Source organism: Lonchura striata, chromosome 16 (genome assembly GCF_046129695.1).
Source record: "Lonchura striata isolate bLonStr1 chromosome 16, bLonStr1.mat, whole genome shotgun sequence".
Lineage (NCBI taxonomy): Eukaryota > Metazoa > Chordata > Aves > Passeriformes > Estrildidae > Lonchura > Lonchura striata.
In genome coordinates, this window is record NC_134618.1 from 14412580 (window position 1) to 14433679 (window position 21100).

Consider the following 21100-nt stretch of genomic DNA (forward strand, 5'->3'; position numbering starts at 1 on the left):
TCCCCCCACCACCTGCTTGGCTGAGTTTCACTCGCTGCCTTTTCCTGGGATGGGCAGTGGCAGTGCTGCTCTCAGTGCTGTGAGGGGATGTCTGCAGGAACTGAGGGATCACAGATATTTTCTGTGTACATCTGTGTGTGCCCGCTGCTGGCAGGGAGAAGAATCCCAGAAATCTGGCTAAACTTTGCTGTGAACTTTGCTGTCTTCAAAAGGAGGTTGCTAAAGTGCCTTCTTGAAAATCTGCCTCTGTGTGGAAGTGTTTCTCAATTTGTTTGAACCTTGATAAAATGGCATAGAGGGAAGCCCTGTGCAACTGTGCTCAATAGAAACATTCATTACAGCTAATTTACTTCGTGCTTTTTAAGTTGTGGTTTTGCCTGATGCTGCTGGTAGTATTTGTTTTAAGTAGATACGCTTGTCTGCACACGCTCTTTGCCCATCTGAAATCTTGTCTGGCTGTGTTGGATACCTCATTTTAAGCTTGGCGATCTGTATTGTTAGTAAAATCCCAGTGTAACCTGGGTGCCTTCTCATTAAGGGAAAAAGTCCTTTATTGTGCATACAATTTCAGCTAAACAGTAACAAGGAGCATAAAGAAAACATCTCGACTGTGATCAAGAAATGGCAATTCTGAATATTCCTGAAGCGTTGTCCTTGTTCAGCCATCTTACTGCACTTGCTTTCTCAAGGCTGTTCAGTGAATAAGCCCAGGAAGCACAAAGGTACTAAAAAGCATTGATTTTGCAGCATGCAGAGCCTGTGTATCCCATCTGAGATAAACACAAACCCATTCCAGCTCCTGCAGAAGGGCCCTGCCAGTTGCCATAGGAGGATTGCCATGGGTACATGGCCACGGGATGTTCCTGTTGGAATGGAGAAAAAATTTTTGGTTTTTGTTTTGTCCCCTTTTACATAGCTGAGTGACATGGGATTTGAAATAATTAGGCTGAATTTTTAAGAAAGGGTGACATCTCTGATTCAGGAAGTTTTGAAAATTTCCAGCCTGAGAGTATCAGCATGTGGCTGATGTGATTTGCCTGATAAAGACCAGAGCTTTTCTCAAAATGAATGAATTGTAGTTTGTTTTCTGAAAGCAGAATGCAGTCTTTGGATCATGTGATGCTTAAATCTGAGACTGTGGTTACATGCTCTGTCTTTTTTATAGTCCAGACAAACCTGCAACATTTTTCCTGGTACCTTCTTATCTCCTTTCTCTGCTTGATATTTTTCCCCTGCACTTGATATTTTTCCCCTCCACCTTCTCTGTGTTGGTGATGCCATCTGGAGGGAAGGCTAAGGGATCTGATCTGCCTGGCAACTTAGTCCCACCAAAAAGGAGATGTATAATTATTCCAGCTACCTGGGGCCTTGCTGTGCAGAGGTTTGGATGGTACTGTTGGCACAGGGGTGGTACTGAGAGGAAATGGCAGAAGAGAAGGAATGGTGGTGGAGTGAAGGAAATGCTTCTTACAGCAGAGAAGCAGATTTAGGTTGTGTTGAAATAAATCTACATGGGATTTAGTGGCACAATATATCTTTGGGGAGATTATTTTTAAGGGAGACAAAACCAGTGAGCCTTCCACGTGCGACACAGAATTTTACCCAGTTTCCAGTTACTCATCCCAGCAAGTCCAGGAAAGATTAGGATTTCCAGCTAACTCAAATGTATTTCAGGGAAGGACAGAAAATCCTTCCAGTAATCTGGAATTACAGGGTAGTCAATAATAATTCCACCAAATTGGATATGATGAGTTCCTGATGACTTCAGTGTGAGTTTGCCTTTACTAAAACTGGATTTACATTATTTCTAGTACAGGAACAATACCTAAGGCATGGGTAATGCCAGGAACCCCAGAACACTAATATTCAGCTACTTGTGCATCTGGTGGAACATGGCAAGAGAAATAGTTGCTGGAACTTTTTGTGGAATAAGTTCCCTAGAGAAAAAAATTTAAATTCATTAAGTAGAAGTAAGACCACTGCCTTTTGAATTGAACTAATTATTTCAAGCATGAGCTCACTCACATATTCACACAGGCAGTTCTGGTTCAGTCTTGGCTGACAGATGAACTCCTTTGTGTATCTGCAGTGTTAAGTATGACAGCATATATTAAATACAGTGAGTGTGCTACAAAGCATGCAAGACAAGTGATTTGTGAGCTCAGGGTAACTCTGAGGTTAGGGACAGTCCTCCAGATCTAAACTCATATGGTGACTTACAGATTAATTATGACCAAACATTACAATGGGTTGCTCTTTCATTGGAGCAGTGGGAGAGATCACTGTAGTCCTTTATTTGCAGATGATCTCAGTACTTTTAAAATCTAGTTTTCTGTCATTTATGTTACAAAGAGTAACAGTGATGTTTCTAGCTTTTCCTCTCACTGAACAATAGTGGGTAATATCAGAGGCATTTTTGCAGGCAGTTCTGCAGTTTATTTCCTTATCCTGCTGCTGTTTGGCCAAGTGCATGTCTTGCTTTTCTTCAGATTGAGTTGATTCATTACAGGAAGAACAAATGTGGGTTCTGGACTTCACCATTTGCTTGCAGACCCTTTGCTTATCTCTTCATGTATACAGCAAATGATTTTACCAGCCATGAGGTATTTCTCTCTGTGTTTGATAAAGGACTTTATGGGTATGTCTTCAGTAGGGTTTCTGTGCTTAAACTGCTCAGAGTAGTAGAGTTGAAAGGGAAATAGCAAATCCTGAAAACCCTTTACTTTTAGACTGCAGTGATCTCCAAAATGAACCAATCACTCTTAAAACTGTGGCAGTTACACCACCTGTGTCCCACAGCCTATAGAGATGTGTAAGGAAAAGCATTATAGTGACTCTTAAATTACCGTGGTGATAGGCACATGCTTGTTTTGTGATTTGTATTTAGACTAAAAGGAATAAAATGTATCTCTCTTCTTTCCTCCATAACTCTCTGTAGCCTCAGAGCAATTAACTTCTTTGTTTGAAATGGAGATAGCACTACCCAAGTGGATGATATAACTGGTTTCTTATTGGTATTGCTTACTAAGTGCTATTTAGGGGAAAAATTGTAGGGTAGGGAGTGGAACAGGAAATGTTGGATGATTTTATTATTATTATTATTATTCTTTTATTGCAAAGGAGGGGTGAATAGTACCTAATCTCTGATGACAGCTCAGACAGCTTTCAGAGCTTATTGTATGGTTTTATGACAATTGTTCAAACTAATATTCGTTTTAATTCATTTGTGATTGAAAGGTGGTTTTTGTACTTGTGCTTTCACTCACCTTGCTGCTTCAGACTGCTTTATTCGGGCAACATGCACATTTTGAGCAAAATACTTGTGTTGATTATTCCCCTTGGGATGCAAGGTTTAGTTTATTTTTTGAAGGTAGAGATCATTGGTTTGGTTATTTTAGTTACTGAAATGGGAGACATCCTTCTTAATATTTTGCAGTTGAAGTGATTTGTTTTGTACTAGGTGATGCAGTGAGGCTTTGTGCTGTAGAAAAGCTGAAGTTCTGAAAAGCATTGCTGTCCCTGGGCAGAGTGCAACATCACAAAGCAACAAGTCTTGGTCAACAAATACTCCCAGCTCAGCTGTTGCAGAGGTCTCAGCAATTCTCAGAGTCTTGTTTTTGAAGAAATTAGAATCTCAGGTAGTTATTCTTATCTCAGTCTGCTTATCTCTCTGTGGGCAAACCTTCAGGGCTTAGATATATGTTTAGTTAAGTGAAGCAAACTTATCTTTTTCTAACCAAATTTAGTTTCATTTTTGATGCACAGGTGCTTAAACTTTCCCAGTGAGTCTTTTATGTTGTCCAAGGCACATCCTTTCACACTGCTTCAAAGGATTTTGTGACTAGGGAGTGGATTTAGGATTTTCATAGATGCAGGCTTGTGGTTCTTTGCTTAGCTGGTTACAGAAGATGAAGAAGAATGGGTTACAGGAGGTAATTGGGCACTTTTCTTTGATGGCTGTTCTGTACAGCACCTGCACATTGATTGTAGCCTGAAATGTTGGTATTTATGGTACACATTCACTGAAAGGATGACAAGTACCCATCTTGCCCTCCACAGAATTATGTCAGGTGTCTTGAAATAGCTGGTAAGGGTAATAGCCTGACCATGAGATGACTGACAGCAAATTCTCACTTGTACTGAGAAACCCAACATGATTTTGGAATTTTGTGCATGGAAATAGTAGTGTTCTGTGGGGTGAGCTATGTGTTATTGGCGCAAAACTAATGATTTTCAGAGAAATTACAGGGAACAGAGAAACAGCTGTTTTGTGGGGGTTGCTTAGGATTTTTTTTCTCTTTTACAAGGGTTTTTGTGGGCATTCTTGGTCAAAATTTAGCCAGTAATGGCATAGTTCTCTATCATCATGATGTGTGTTGTGATTAGAGCTCTGGCTGGCCCTTTTTGCTGAATCCAGGGTATTTGCTGATTGTAGAGATAACTGCCTCATCCTCAAGAGTTGAATTACTGTCCCCTCACATCACAGAATCACAGAATTGTTTAGGTTGGAAAGGACCTTCAATATCATCAAGTCCAACCATTCTGCCATCACTGCCAGCGGCACCACTGAACCATGTCCCCAAGTGCCACTTCCATAGGTCTTTTAAATCCCTCCATGTCCCCAAGTGCCATATTCACTCATCTTTAAATTCCTCTGGGACAGCGATTCTGCCATTGCCTTGGGCAGCCTGTTCAGTGCTTGACAACCCTTTAGGTGAAGAAATGGTTCCCAGTGTTCAGTTTAAACCTCCCTTGGCACAACCAGAGGCCATTTCTTCTCATCCTGTTGTTTGTTACTTGCGAGCAGAGCCCGACTCCCCGCAGCTGTCCCCTCCTGTCAAGAAGTTGTGCAGAGCCAGAAGGTCCCTGAGCCTCCTTTTCTCCATTCTGAGCCCCTTCCCCAACTCCCTCAGCTGCTCCAGACCCTTCCCCAGATATTTTCCCTTCTCAGTGTCCTTCCTGAATTGAGGTCCAGAGTTGGACCACCTCACAGTGAACAATCCCTGTCCTGGTCCTGCTGCTCCCACCGATGCTGATACAAAGTCAGGGTGATGGAGGGAAAGCTTGAGATCCTGAGTGTCAGCAGGGTGGTTACAGTATCTGCATGTTTTAAAAGAAAAGGGGCTGTTGCAGACAGTCCTGCTTAAGCAGGTTTTGAATGAAACCTGGGGCCTATGGTACCGTCTGATTCAAATTGTAAAAAGTGATATTTTTAACAGAGCACCTCCTACAATGCTTCTTGCTCGACCTGCATCTCAGCACTGTACCACAGATGCTACTGGTGCAGTTATACCCCCAACATTCAGGAACAACAGGATTTCATAAACTATGGCAAGATAAAGTAGACAAAGATGGTACCAACTTGCTGATTACAACACGTGTGGTAGTTCCAGCTTACTTTTCTGGTTGTTCCTTTTGCATGATGAACTGGAATGATGTTTATATATAACATAACATACTACATTATGATTATATATATATATAACAATATATATAAATATCATTCCAAGTTTTATGTATGCATGTAATATGTATATTATATATATGTATGTTTCACCTTGGCCTTCTCATGATTTGTCTTCTTTTGTCACTGTGGTTTTCCTCGGTGTGAATGTAAAAGCATAAATCCAGCACAGTTTCCTGCCTCCTTTTAAAGTCTTTAAATAGCCTTTTCTTGCTGTCATGCAGCAGATCTTAGCAGAAGTCATTTGGTGCTAACAGCACTCGGGATGCTTTAACAAAGAAGTCAGTGACTGTAATAGCTTCTATTGAACCTGGTACTATGTTTTGGCAAATGCATCTCCGTTCCCTTTGCATCTGTGAGTAAAAGGTGCTTTGAAGAGGAGGAAAATGTCTACTTTTTATAGAGCCATGCAGGGTATGCAGTCATTTTGTTGGGTTTTTGCCCTAACCATCCTTCCTGAAGTCTGCTGTAGGGTGACTGTTTATGTAAAGTCTAGTGTTTCCTAGTACTTTATTTTCAGACTTTATGTAGATGAAATGCTTGTGGTCACTGTCACTGGTTCACCACATGAAGGATGCCTAATAGCATGGGAGCTGTGCTGTCAGTGGGAGGAGCTCACCCAGGAAACTTTTGGAAAAATCTGTCTTGTGTAAAACAAGCAAACAAAATTCTAGCAACATCTTTTATGTGACTGTAACCATGTGTGGAATGTGCACTCCTTCTCTTCCCCTTGGTCTCCAATGTATATATAGCATGCATTCAGCCACTTGCTATGGATTCTGTGCGCTCCAGCAGGCAGCATGGAGCCAGCAATCCATTTTCCGTGACTCTCCTGTCTGTAGTCTAAAAAGGCAAAAATTGTTTCTGTTCAGTTTGTGGAGGCTGTTTGTGTGTTTTGAGTTTTAACACAAACTGAAAAAAAGTACAATTAAAAAAAAACCTTCCTATTCTCTTGCAAGGCATCTAGAGAAATTGGAACCCTTTCCCACAAGGAATTGATGTATGTGCAATACTGTAAATGTGATTTCAGTCCATATAATTTCTCTGGCCAAGGGATTGATTGCAGCACAGACCTGTCTGTAGCAGGTTATTGTGTAAACTCAGCAGATCTGTAACTGAGGCAGGCTCTTCCTGCTGGTAACAAGACCAAAGATTTTGCAGACCATTAATTCATCCATCTAATCAGCTGGAAATTTCAGAGGTGTCTGAAAGAACTGCCTCTTGGGCACTCTTGGAAATACCAGTTAACTTCATTATGCTTTTTATGTTGAATCTAATCTGTGCTTTCAGATTGATCTTTTTCTCATAATGAAAATGTTAAGCAGGAGTAAAAGTTGTTGTTGCATCTTTGATAGGAATCAAGCAACATGGATCAAATAGTATAACTCAGTTTAAATAACCTGAAATATACACAGTTATCTTAAGGAATGCATGCTCAGTTCTGCTTGGGTTGTCTTGTCCTGCTTATCTTCTGTAGAAGTGTAGTTCTCAAAGGTGTAAAGTCCTGCACTAATGTGCCTCACTCCCAAGTAGGACAACCTGATACAAGTTTATCCTCTTGGTTGGAAAAGTGAGCTTCCTGTGACAAGATGCTTCCAAAATAATGTTATTCTGATTTCTCACTGACGCAGTGCCCCAGCGTTAGACTGTGTCGATTTGAAGCAGTGGCTTGGGCTGTGCTGGTGGCCCTGCTTGCATTGCTGTGGTGGTTATAATAGACTGGAACAATAACCTTAATCCCAGGCACCTTCTCACCCCTGAGGGAAGGGAGGAGTTCCACAGGAATTTACAATCTGCTTTGCACTGCATTTCCATTTCTTGGGTCGAAGGTTTTTACATCAGGAAAAGCATAAATTCAGCTATATTAGCCCAGCTTGGCTTTGCAGGCAGTATCAGTACTGAAGCCAGCACAGAGCAGGCTGCAGGACTTTCTAAAGCTGTGAGCACCCATGCATGTATCCACCCCCCGGTTTTCCTGGGACTGATTCCTTACAAAATGGCCACGTTCATGCTAGTTACCATAATCCATGGAAGCTGGTTGTACATCCTGGGTTCTGCTTCAGTGAGCTGGGAAGCCTGTCTGTCTAAAAACAAAATCACAGCAGCCAAGGAATTGTTTGCTTGTGTAGTCAGCCCAGCCCAGGCTCTGTTTCTCTGCCCTGGTCGCAGGCTGAGATTGCGGGTAAATCACATGGCTGGATCGGGTCCTCTGGGGAGGCTCGCAGGGAAGAGCAGTGCTGGATGGGCCTTTTCAGCACATTCACTGCCTTCGTTTAGACTTCACATTTCAGGTTGACTCATGATTTTGGAAAAGTAACAGATTTTCTTGAGATTGCCCACACTCACAGGCTGATGGGACAGACTCTCACAGTGGTTTGGGTGCAAGTACCACTTTTTATCTAATACTACTGCAGCATCAGTAAGTGGGGAAGAGTTAGGAAGTTACTTTATCATCACCTCAGAGCAATTTAGAAGATATAGATCTTGCATTAGTGGCTCTTTCTGAAAAGGAAGACATAAGTGGCAGTGGGATAGAGCACCTTACTGCTATGAGGTTGTAGTGGGGGATCTCCTGGCCTCAGCAGTGCTGTAAAGCTGCCTTAGGGCTCTGTGCAGTCAGGCCTGTTGATCAGCAGCAGGTTGGGATTGCACTGAACACTGCTGAGCAGGGACTGATTTGTCCTTGACTCAGGAAAATGCTGAGCAGTTGGTGTTACAGCAGAGAATTCCATCACTCTGTGACAGGCAGCTCAGCTTTTCCCTGATAAGGGCTTGAGAAATGATGAAGCTTTGCTTGTACTGGTTTTGAGCCTTAGTCCATGTGATGCTCATTGCAAATATATGTACTTTGAGCTTTTTCTCTTTAAGCAAATCCATGTAGCAGTACAAAGCTTAAAATCCAGGGCAGTGGCTCAACATCCTTGTTTCAGGTTCACCTCAGGAGGTGGTGCCTGCTCCTGGCAGACGCTGCAAGGCATGGACACTGCTGTTTTGAACTGTGCCTTCATGTCGAGTCTGCAGGGAACCTTGTTTAGGAGGGTTAGATAAACACAATTAGGCTGCATTGCCAGCAATGATGTTCTTATTTAATGCATTAATGAGTGCAGGTGGCAGGACCTCTGAAGTGAATTAAATGCAATGCAAACTCCTGCTATACTAGCAGAGCCATTGTGAGCCACTGAATGCTGAGCCAGCTCATTTGAGAGATGAGGTGGGAGATGGGAATGAGCTGCCCATGCCTGAATGATAATTTTGAGCATTACCTTACAGCACAATCAGCTTGTGCCAAAGAACCAAGAGCAAGCGAATGTGTTTTAGAGCTGCATTTCTGTCAATAGCACCATTAAGATAAGGTGGTCACAAAAACAGATTGACTTGCTTGTCACCTTGTTCTGTTACCTGGCAGGATTCAACAATGCACTGGTTAAAAGAATTCTGCTCAGCACACACCAGCACTTACAGTGCTAGAACAACACCACCCAAATCCCTTCCTTTCCTTCTATAGGCAAGATGCTGGAATCCAGCACAATTACTGTGCTCTGCTGGCCTTTCCCACGGTGAAACCTGTTTTTTATTTCCTGCTGCTTTAACCTTAGTATCAGTGAAATGATTCCTGGAAAGCTTGTATTGATTGCACATGATTGTCTAATTAAAGTGCAATAAGAACACTCACTCTTACAGCCCTGTGCTCATTGTAGACACTGTAAATCAGAAAGTTTTCTGTTCAAATATGGAAAATGTCAGTGCTTATTTCCTTTTGAATTTTCTAAGCATCTCCTGAAGGCTGCACTTGTGTGATTGTTTTTTTCTCTAAATAACAGTTGGAAAGAAATGTTACTTAAAGAAGAAATGAGGCCCCACAGGCTTGCAGGGGCCCTGTTGTAAACCTGCTAGCTGTAACCCTAAAGGGAGGCACTTCTTAATGAATATATTTTAATCTGAAACCTGCTAGATGATCCTATAACATCCCATGCACAAATATAAATGGATATCAATTATACAATATCTAGAGACAAATCTTTAAAGAGTACACTCTGGTCTTAACCTGGAGCCTGTTGCTCTGCCTGGACTTCATGGCTGTTTTGTTCCCTATTTCTTGTGGTTTGATACTTTCTAGTGACTTGGATCTTACTTAAATGTGTGCAATGAGCTAATAAAAAATAGATCCTTGTCCTTGATACATTGCAGGAACCCCAGAGTATGTTATTGCAGGAGTGCATCTTGCTTAGTCACTGATTGAATGCATGGCCTTGAGGAAATCAGTGAATGTAACCAAATCTTCAGCTTGCACCTCATCTCTAGATGGCCCATGATTCACTGTGAAGTATTTACAGAGCTTTATGAATGATCAGTAATGCTGCCCAAGACACTAGGCAAAAAGATCAGTAGAGAATGTTTGACTTTGAATTAATTAATGATGCATCAGCTGCATACAAAACCTCTTAAATACATACAGTATCATGTGTGAAACTGACTTTTCCCTTTCTTTCTTTTCCAGATGTACTTTCCGATTCCCTAGCACGGTTATAAAAATCCAGTTCACATCTTTATACCATAAAGAGGAAGTAAAAGAGGAAGCCTCAACACATCCCCTTCGGCCACTTTACCCTCAAATATCACCTCTGAAGATCCACATCCCGGAGCCGGATCTCCGGAGCGTGGTCAGTCCCCTCCCATCCCCCACAGGCACTATCAGGTAAGATAATTCTCAAAAATGTGCTCTCTGACATCAGTCTGTCAGCCCTGTTTTGTTTGGTATCCTTGGTGCAAGAAATGCCCCATTAAAAATAACTAGTTAAATCTTTGATGTTCAGAATTATGGAAGACTGCTAAAAAACGTTATGGTGGCCAGCAGTAGGGCAGTAGTTTAGTTTAAGAGCTCAGAGGGTTCAAGGGTAAACGTGTTAGTTTCACACTATAGAGTTACATATAGAGTCTATCTTTGGCAGTGGAATTAGAAATATTTATTGAGAGCTACCTATATACATGGAGAAAAGAAAGCAGGCATATACTTTCTATCTTAAGACTGCCTGTTTTATTTTTGTCTCAGTAATATTCTGTTGTTGCTGGGTGGTGCTGCTGTTATCTGAAGTTAGGGACAGGGGTGGCCATTGGCACATGGTTTCCTGGGAATGGAAGGAAATGGGGGTAGGATGCTGACCATGTACTGAGGGGCTGTAGCAATCTAAATGTACATGTGGGTGAGTATCCTGTTTTGTGAATGATCTGATCCGTGGATGTGCAGTAGAAATAAGATGAACACCAAGTTACTGTATGGAATATTTTCTTTCCTCTTCGGCAAAGAGTTGATGCTACAGAGTTTCAGTGAAATCTTTTGAAGTTAAATCTGTGACTTGAAGTTATCATGCATTTTGTAAAGTAAAGGAGAGTTGTGGTATAGGATGATATATTAGAATTTTAAAACATGTGGGCATCAAAATAGCAAGAGTGTGCCTAGTAATAGTAGTAGCCTTTGGGTTGTTTTCTTGTCTGTACATTTGTAAAAAGGTATAATATGCAAATCTCTCCTGACAGCAGTAATTCAGTGAGTAGTATTCAAATGTGCATGGCTGAGACCGAGACTTCAGAGTGACAATGAAGTCGGTTTGGGTTTGCATGATCCAGAGGCTTGTTTGGGTTTTTCCGTCCGCCTTACAAAGCTACACAGATGTGCAGTGCAGATATTCTAGAAAGAGGGGGCTGGAGGTAGCTGTGGTTTTAGTCCTCTGTTCAAGCACTGCTTTTAGTTTATATTTAACCTTCTCTTTTTAGATGAAGCTTGTTGCTGGGAGGGGAGGGGGATGGTTCCTTTGCCAACATATGGTAGTTAGTTTCCATTCAGTCATCTTGTGCAAAGCAGCACAGTGTGGTTTGTGTTACTAACAGAGGCTGTATCTTTTGACTCTGGCATATGCCTGCAACTGATATTTGATTCCCTGAGAATGTTTCTTTTGCATAAGGAGAAAGTGGAAATAGTAGTGTTGAATTGTGCTCAGCCCCTAACGCAGTGTTTACTAAGGATGATTAATGATTGCATCCGTTTGTCTCGAGCAGAAGCTAATCCAGCCCAGTCTTCAGAAAACCTCAAAAGACATCTGAGGTTTCGCTTGCTGAAGCCCTTTCATTTCCTAGTTCCTCTTACAGAGGAGAGCCTGACACGTTTGTAAACATCCCTGCTCAGCCCCTTCAGCCTTCCCCTCTCCCCCGGCAGGGTCTTGCAGCTCTCCCCTGTGGGCCGGACTTGGGAAGTGATTTGGGTGTTTCTGCCTGAGAAGGGAATGCTCCTTTGGGAGCATGTAGCTGTGCATTCGGGCCATCTGACTCCCAGGGCAGCTCTTTGCTTTCTTGATGGCTTCACAGTGCTGGGTGAGGCTGTCACAGTGTCCTCTCCTCCTTCCCAGAGGCAGAGCTGGGAGGGCTGGTGGGGCTCAGTATGAAACTCAGACCCCTCTCCCACTGCTGGCTTTGGGAGTTGGTTGCTGGGTTCTCCTCCTCCTCCTCCTTCCTCTCCCCCTTCTAGTATTTACTTTCCTAATTTGGTGCGTTTGCCTTGCTCCTCCCTGATTGGCCCATGGAAAATTATTGCAGTTTGGAAATCCTGGGCAGGGTGAAATTTCCTTTTTGGAAAATGGCTCCTGGCCCCCTTTTCCTGCCTCCACCCTGTTGTAGGGCAGGGGCTGTACCTGCACCCCCCCTGACCAGATCCAGCCCTGCCCTCCTGACCCCCAACCCTGCTCTGCCTCCCTGTTTACACTGCAGCTTGCTTCCCTGCAGATTCTCCCCTGCAAGCTTCTGGGTTTTTTCCAGCCTATTTATTTTCCCTCTGCAAAGTGCAGTGCCTAGAGAGGGAATGAGCTTTAGTTAAACAAAACCAAACCTGTCACCCTCAGCAGCTTTGCAAAGCAAGATTCCTGCTTGTTCCTGGGGAGAAATGTGCTCACTGTTTTCTCAGCTAGGTGTTTCGTCTCCAGGAGGGGCTGTGTGTGGATGTGTTTTGAATGCTGTTGTACAGCTGTAAGGGAAAATGTTGGTTGGCAGCATGCTGTGAGGGTTGCAAACAGGCATGGGTTATTTCTTCCTGCTTTGAGTTCAAAACTCCTTTTTAAAAAAATCAGACTTGCATTTTTTTTTCCTTTTCCAGAAAGGAAAAGCCAACTGTGGTTGTAAGAACTCAGTAGAAGCGGCCTGCCATTTTACACAACATATGAAAGGGCAGAGTAGCACTGAATTGCTCCTCAGTAGGTTCAAGGGATTGAAAAGCTCTGTGAAAATCATGTGGGGTTTGATTGAATTCAGCTCTACTTTTTGGAGATAAAACTGAGTCACAATTTCAGGACTTACGGAACTGTCTGTCAGTACATGGCTTTAAGCTTCTGCACCTTGCATTTAGAGCCTCCTCTTTGAGTGACAGTGGTTCCACAAATTTTCTCACCTATGCTGTAAACACTTTGCCTGATTTTGTGATAAATGCACAATATCTGCATGTATGTGACTCTGGGTTGTAACCCAGTCCACAGAGTGGCTTGTGCTTGGATTATTATCAGATCTACAGAGACAAGGTGTGATGCAGGACTCTATTCCTGATCTCAAAGTCTTACTGGGTTGGAGTTTTGATTTACAGTGTTTAGTTTCCTTTTTGCTATGGTCCAGTCATTGTTAATGGCCCTGTAGCAGTAACTTAACTCAGTTCACCAAATAGCATCTCTCTGCAGACTTGCTCCTCAGAGCTGGGGTGGTTTTAATATTTATGAAAATTTAATTATTTCTTTGTACTTGCTTCCCTATTGCTAGACAGCAATTATATTCTCAGTGAGATATATATAGAGAGATACACACACACACACACACACACACACACACACACTACAATACAGAAATACTAAATGTCCTGCCATGGAGGTCAGTGGTATTACTCATATTTTTCAGCTGCTACTTCTGGCTTATCTCTGCACTAGAATAACTTCGGGCTTGAACGTTTTGTCTTGTACTTGTTTGGGTTTTTTCACAGAAAGGGCATGGATTGTTAGCTAACAAACACAGTCTTTATCAGTAAAAATATTTCTTTGACATGTAGGAGTGAGAGTCCTTAGGGTCCTGTGAGAACCACTGCTTGAAAAGTATCCGGTGAGGTTCAGTGTTAATAGCTAGACTGATACATATTTGTGTGTGAACCCAAATTTGTATTTTAACTGTTAGCTCTTAATGTGCCTACCCATATTTGGCTGTTACTAGAAGGGTTGATAGCTAGTTTGCAATGCAGTTAATGGCATGAATAATGAAAGGTCACCTTCTTTTGTTCTGTAACTTGATTAGTAAACCAGAAGGTGTGAGCTGAATTGCTTGGTTTCATATGGTCCCTTTTTCCCTGAGAGAAATGAGTTCAGTAACACATTGCATGCTCTGATAGTGGATTACTCAGAGCTAACTGCAATTATCTTGACTTAGCCACCAACTTGTTTTGTGGCCTTTAACAGGTCATTTAAATTCATTGTCTGATTTTTATGCATGCAGTGTAATTACTACTTCACAAGCGTGTGTAGTAGATAAATTATGTATTGAGCTCTTATTCCATAAAGCATGACATGAGTATGTGTGAGCCATGTTCCAGCAGACCTGCAAATGCTGGCTCTGCTTTGATCCAGACTTGGCTGGGAAAAAGGAAGGGGGCTTTTTATAGGCTCTAGGATAGCCATAGCCATGCTCTGCTGTTTCACAACCCTTGGGATTTACTCTGAAGGTGTGTAGGGGAAGCTGAATGAAGCCTGGCTTCAGTGGATGCATTCACTCACTGGGGCAGGATGCATAAATATTCCATGTTCCATTTCATTCAGGCTTTGCCTCTTCCCAGAGCACTGTGAGCCATTGAACTGAAATGCCACTGAAGAGCTCCAAGGCAGGTTTTTTGCAGGCTCTTTTGCATCATCTCAGTTATACATTACTTCCTGCACTCAGGCAGAATGCACAGCTCAGACAACTCCCACAGTTGGACAGAGAGGTGATTATTTTTAATCACCCAAGTCTCCAAACCACAAGCCAAGGAGGATGATGCATATACATCACATAAGAGAAGCAACAGTCTATGCTGGGCTGGGGAGCTCCTACGCATGTTTATTGCAGATAATGGACTGTGTGTTAGAGGACATGTGCCAAGCCATGTGCTGGAGGAAGGCTTGCAGATGTCACCAGTTACAGGAGCACTTCCTCTTCCCCAATGAGTATAAAATGCTCACAGAATCCACAGTTGGAGTGAAGTCACTTCTTTCCAGGGGAACCTCTGGAGCACTGACGAATAATAATTTCACCTTTCGTGGATAAGTCACTTTCTCTCACTTGTGGCTTGTTCGACAGCTTTGGTTTTCTTCATCACTAAGCAGGCAGAGTAGCTCTCAGATTTCTCCTTTCACATCAAAATCCAGCTTGGTTTGGCAGTCTCACCACTTGTGATTGCTTCTGAAACCTGTCTGAAACACGCAACATGCAAGGACTTGCCTTTCTTTGAGTTAGAATTCTGGGGCTAGGCTGGGGAAGGTGAGAGCAGTGGAGGATTCTCAGTCATTCTTGCTGATTGGTGTATCGTGGAAAGGCTTGTTTCGCAAGTCCAAGGGCTGTACTTTGACCTGATTCTTGCTGGTTGCACATAAAAAGCGTCCCTTATATCTTCATGCCCCTTTTTGTAGGCTCATGAAGTGGAGTATTGTGGTAGTTAGAGGTTTGTGCTGTTTCTCTAACCACTGTCCTTGTGCCCAGGGCAATGCACTTCCAGTTTGCATTCGAGGAACAGAATGGGGAGGATTATAAGAAGTGGTGATTTTTTTTTTTTCTCTGTACCCAGCAGGGGCTTTAAAAATGCCTAGTCAGACTGGAATCTGTGTACTGGCAGAATTGCCAAGGCTGTAACTTATCCCTGCTGTGTGTCTGTACCTGCTTCACAAATGTGCACATGGGAATTTTTCAAAGGTACTACCATGTGCATACCATATCCTAAACCAGCAATGGTTTTGCTCTTCTTTAGCAGTGCAGATTCCAAGGCAGGTGAACAATTTTTTGTGGGATCCCAGGTAACCTTTCCTCTTTGTCATAGAGAGGATAGGTGCTTTTTCTATATACCTGGCTTAAATTTAGCCTCCATAGCTTGATTCCTCGATTGAGTAATAGGGCAACTTTCCTGCATTCTACTACTGCCTCTCCTTCTGGGGAAGTTGGCACAGGAATTTGGGAGTGTTTTGGTTTCCAGATTGTTCACAGACTTGTAATATGACCATAAATAAATAATGTAAGTACTTGTTGCTTCATTTTTATTTTTATTACCGCCTAGTCCATAAAACATGCCTAGTATTGAGAGACAGTGGAAATCTTTATGTGGGAATCTCAATGTGCCCAGGGAACAGGTCCCTCTAGCAGTGTTCTGCCTCAGACATGGATGTCTTGGGGATTGTATAACATAAAAAACAGAGTAATGCTGACTTAGGTGTAGTTTGCCTCCATTTTCTTGGACAGGAGAGACTGCCTTGGACCAGGGACTTCTGACTGTCTTCTCAAGCTCCTGATGGCTTTACTGTCCTTCTCTTTCCCCAAGAACTTATGAACTGCCTTTTCCTTTCACACAGACTTTATCATCAGCCCTGTCTTACATCATGTCACCTCACAGCCTAGCCACAGAAGTAGAAGCACTTTCTTTTGTTTTGGACATGCTACTTAGTTTCATTTTGTGCCCACCATCTCTTCTGCTGCAAGAGGCCAGGAGCTAAACACTTCCTGTTGGCTTTGTTTTTATAGCTGTCAATTTGCACCTCAGCTTCTGTCTTAAACTTTGTATGAAATCCATTCCATATGTCCAGTCATCCTACCTATCCCTGTCAGTACCTTCTCTGGATCTGCTCTATTTTCCTTTTTTTTTTTTTTTTAATGAGAGTAGACAAGCAACACACAGTGTCCTGGTGTGAATGCACCAATCATGCAGTAGTACATCCTATTTTTGCAGGCTGATTCTTTGGTTAAACAACGTGATTGTGGACATTCCTATAGCAATGCAGCACATTGTACACACTCTACAGCAGCATAGACTTAATTGCTGCTAGCAAGTGCTGTGAACTTGCAGGCTGGGTTCCTCTTGGCAGGAGTTGAAAGTGAATTGTGGTGTTACAAAGAACGTTCAAGCCTCGTGTTTAAAGGGCATCCTGCCACTTACATGGGTGAGTGTATTGCAGATACTGCTTTCAGCCCTCGTCTTTCTGGCCTTCCTGCCAGAGAAGGGTTAAGTCTGAAATGGAAAACATGCTGCAGAGGGCTGGTGTGATTCAGCACGTGGTTGTAGTCTGATTCTAAAGCTGAGCTCTCAGCATGATATTTAGAGAACTGTGGCTCAGTGGCTGCCTGCAGTCACTGGTTCAAGTTGAGATGCTGGATCCTCAGTGGATATCAAAGATCTCTGGCACTTGGGGCATTAACCATGGTACCATAGGATTAAGACTGGGTAACTGCAGCTGGGTTGTTTCCATGTTCTGTGTCTTTCAGTAGTGTAAACACTTGCTCTGCAAAATGCTCTCTTCCATAAGAAGCAAGCTTAACCCAAATTAGCTTGGATTGCTTGTAAACTAAGTTTGCCAGCATGGACAGTGAGTGTGGATCCCAGTAGTGTGGTGGGATGTCAGAGCAGGGTGAAATTGCAGACCTAGCTGTGCTTTTCTCGGAGAAAGGATATAGTATCAGCATGGATCAAGTTTTGGCCAAGTATTGATACTGTGTTAATATTCAACAAATCATTATTAGTGTTCTTGCAGTTGATTTTTGCTTTATAGCACAAACAGGTGTTTGTAGGGAAAACTCTTTGTTTCATAATATTTTTAAAGGGAGTGTGAGTGCATGCAAGCAGCCCTGGCCAGCCCCTGGCTTTGGGTGGTGAGGAGAATTCCAGGAACTCCAGGAAACTGATGTCACTGCATTGTGTTTGCTTGTTTTCTTTTGACTGCACTAATGTTTAATTTTAACTTAACTCTCAGAGGGGTATTTTTAGTAAAACTGTTTCTTCACTCCTTCTGTCCCATGTTGGGAGGGGAACAGATTGTGTCTCCTTGTTTTTTCCAGTAGTCAGCTCTTTCTGCCTCCCCTCTGAAGAGCTGTGATGATTGACTGAGAGCTTGAACACTCAGCAGCATGTGTTACCCTGTCTGTTCTTGGAGTGCCTAAACGCTGGTGTTTCTTCTGTCCCCACATCTCTTGATTTGATCATTAATCCAGGCTGAAAGGAAGCAGATCTACCTGGACAAAAGGGCTTCATTCTGATAAAAGATTAGTATCTCTTCCAAATCTTTGGTATCACCTGTGGCTGTCCCAGGGGGCAGCTGCTTCTTTAAGGGATGATCATTATTGTGTTCTTCAGTGAATATCTGCTGGGAGAGCCTGGCTTTTCTACAAGTTATTAACACTTTAGTTTGGAGGGGCTTTGTCAACACTCCAGAGAATCACAGCCCTGCAAGGACTGGGGGTTTCTCCCTTTGGTTTTTTTTTTTTTTTTTTTTTTTTTTTTTTTTTTTTTAAGCAAGAGATCATACTAAAAATTCAGACGCTAGAGCTGGAGAGGCAAAAACTGAGCTTCTTGCTCTGCTGATCTTGAACAAAGGAATAAATTCTTTTATCTATTTTTATTTATGTATTTATTAAAAAGGAAAAGCAAGAAATATGGCTCTGCAGAGCATGGATTTATTGGAGAACTTTTCTCCCTTCCATATCTTTTTCCTGAGTTTTGGCTGCTGTCTCTGTGGTTTGCTGTTTGTGTATTTCTGCAGACAAATAACAAAATCAGAAAACTGTTTCATCCTATTCTGCTTCTAGCCCGCGTGTTGCATTAATTGCTCGGGTGCCAAACACAAAAAGAATTGCTGTGTTTTTAGTTTGTCATTGTTTCATGTATGAAAATGGCTTTCAGTTGTAATTATCTGCACATTGTAAGAAGTGTGTATGTGAAGAAGCTATGGAAAAATGACAGCAGAATAATTAAATTCACACCAGCTCCTCATGTGAATACTAAGACATCCTAGAGTGTCTTCTGTGGTTTAGTATTATCCACTTCCAAAGCTTGGGGTAGGAAATTTTCATTCATTTTCCTGCACAAACAGATCTCTGCTCTTTGAAAGGCTGGGTAAGAAATGCCTTTATCTCTAGCAAAAGATCTATAAGTATAGGCTCATCAACATTTTATACCTTGCACTACCTGAAAGCTTTACTTTCTGTTGTGCTTCTGAATAGCATCACCCATTAATGCCCAGGACTATTGGTGGGCATTGCAAGGATTACCAGGTGTTGTACAAGGCTGATACATGGGGCAGGAGTGAGCTTGGGTTCCCTGTTGCAAGGGTTTGTTGTTGCTGGATTTTTCTGCTGCCTTTTCTCTGCCCCCAGCTCCCCCATTCTGTAATTCACTTTTAAAAGAAACCAGTCTGGGTTCTGCTGAGCTCAGCACTGCAGCCATTTGCAGAGACACCACAAGGAGTAGCAGCACTTCTCAGTTTACAGGCTGGACTGTGGTGGGAAATGGTCATTCCTTACACTGACAAATTGCTTCTGCACCCAAGGTATTGCCCACTGAGCAAACAAGGGTTGTCTCACTGCTCCTCTCCATCTCTGTGTGTGTGGGGGAAGCTATCCAGCCAGTCCCCTTTTGAGGAAGGGGCCACGTTCAGTGTTTTTTCATACAGCATTTGGTGCAGTGCTGTGATGAGTGTCAGCATTTGTTTGTGTCAGTTTTTGGGCATTTCACCAGTAAGAGGATTGTTTATGCCAGTTTTACTGAATTCTAGTTCCAGCTGTGAGCTTCAATTTGCATCTTTTCATACAATTTGAACTGCTTGTTTTGCTATGTAAATCTTCTGTGTATTGGTTTGCTTTCTTGTTTACTGTTTCTCTGCTCCTAGAAGACATTTGTAATCCTGGGATTTGGCTGTGCATCCTGCTGTTCTGGCACTGAATCCCTCAGTTCTGGACAGCACAGGACAGGGAGAGACAGCAAAAGGGAACTTCAGCTTCCCAAACTCATCCCTCTCCTCCAATCTTTCTAGGCCAGGTTGGATGGGGCTAGGAAATAACCTGGTCCAGTGGAAGGTGTGCCTGCCCATGACAGGGGGCTTGGAACAAGGTGATCTTTAAGGTCTCTTCCAATCCAAACCATTCTTCCAACCCAAAAAATCAAGGACGTGTGATCCATAGACAAGCATTTCTAATTAGTTCTCATCTTGTAGCGCTCATTTCTGTGTGCCTGAGTGATGTTGCAAATTATAGCCCCCTTTTATGTGTTTGTGGCATTTCATTACCTTTCACAGCCTGTGGTGCTCAGTCACCGTTCCTGTAATGCCATCTTGTGGTGGCCCTGCCTTTTCCAGCCAGAGCTGGTGCTGGGCTACCTCTGTGTGTAGGCAGTGAGTGCAGCTCCCCTTTGCTGCCCGCATGAGTGTGTGGTGAATCAAGGAAATAAATGCCTGTCTCCAGCTGTGAGGTGTCAGGGTATGGCCTTGTGGAGCTCAGATGTGGTGTTAGGGACCTTCATGGCAGATCCCTGCTCAGGTGCTTTAGCTCTGATGCTGTAGAACTGTATGTTAGAAGGATTGATTAACTATGATCAGTGTTACAAGGAGATTGGTGTGTTGTTCCTTAACAAGTCATAATAACAAACTATCCATTTATTTAAATATTCATCCCTCATACACTGGATGTTGTTTGAAGTTTGAAGTGGTTCTCTAAACACAAAGGAGTTGTTTAATACTTTGAAACACTGCTCTGTTGTGATTGCAGGAAGTACATATGGCAGGGAGTGTCAGGATTTTGTAGAAATTCCAATTTTATCTCTGGTGGATTTTTTTCTCAATCTGTCTGGGCTTTGGATAAGCCACAGGGGCAAAAGTAAGGCCATTGCATCTGCTTCTCCATGACCAGAGAGCTTTACTGTACCTTAGAGAGTAAGAACTGCATGCCTTGGTAATAAATGAAATAACAACTGTATTTATTTTCGGTTTTTTTTGCCTCTCCAGTGTTCCCAACTCTTGCCCAGCCAGTCCACGTGGTGCTGGATCCTCAGGATATCGTTTTGTTCACAACATTACCTCGGATCTGCAGCTGGCAGCAGAGTATGCGGCAAAGGCAGCATCAGAGCAGCAGGCAGATGCATCTGGCGGGGACAGCCCAAAGGTTCACACAATCATTACTTACCCAGCAGTGCTCCTTGGGAGGATTATTAAAGCCTGGGGCGTTATTGCTAGTCCTGGGTAGAGTTAAAAGGGGTTTAAGAACACCCTGGCCATAAGGGTGCTGTGTACAGCATCCTGCAGGGGTTGGAGGTCATTCCTTCAAACTGTGCTTGGCTTAGTGGTAGTCTCTGCTTGCTTAGCTGCCTAAAATGTATTCAAATCACTCACTAAAGGGTTTGAGCAATAATAATATTTTTGCTTATTTGATAAATCAAGATCTCATAAAGAAGAGGCACATAAAATTCAGCATCTCATTTTCTTCATTTAATTAATGGTATTTTGCAAAACACAGTTGGAGAAAGCAGAAGCAGGGGAAGAAACCAGATCCTTGTCATGAGAAGTCTGTAGTCAGACTTTAAAACAAACATGAAGGCCTGTCAAGTAGGCGTTAAATGAGGAG

General features: G+C 42.7%; 1 protein-coding gene across 1 annotated transcript in view; it reads left to right on the forward strand.

Annotated features, from left to right (window-relative positions):
* The window catches only part of FOXK1 (forkhead box K1), a 55586-nt gene that overhangs the window by 16195 nt on the left and 18291 nt on the right, over positions 1-21100 (forward strand). Inside the window, exons 2-3 of the mRNA XM_021549418.3 lie at positions 9963-10160; positions 20485-20641. Of these exons, the coding sequence (XP_021405093.1) occupies positions 9963-10160; positions 20485-20641 (355 nt within the window). The remainder of the gene's footprint in view (positions 1-9962; positions 10161-20484; positions 20642-21100) is intronic.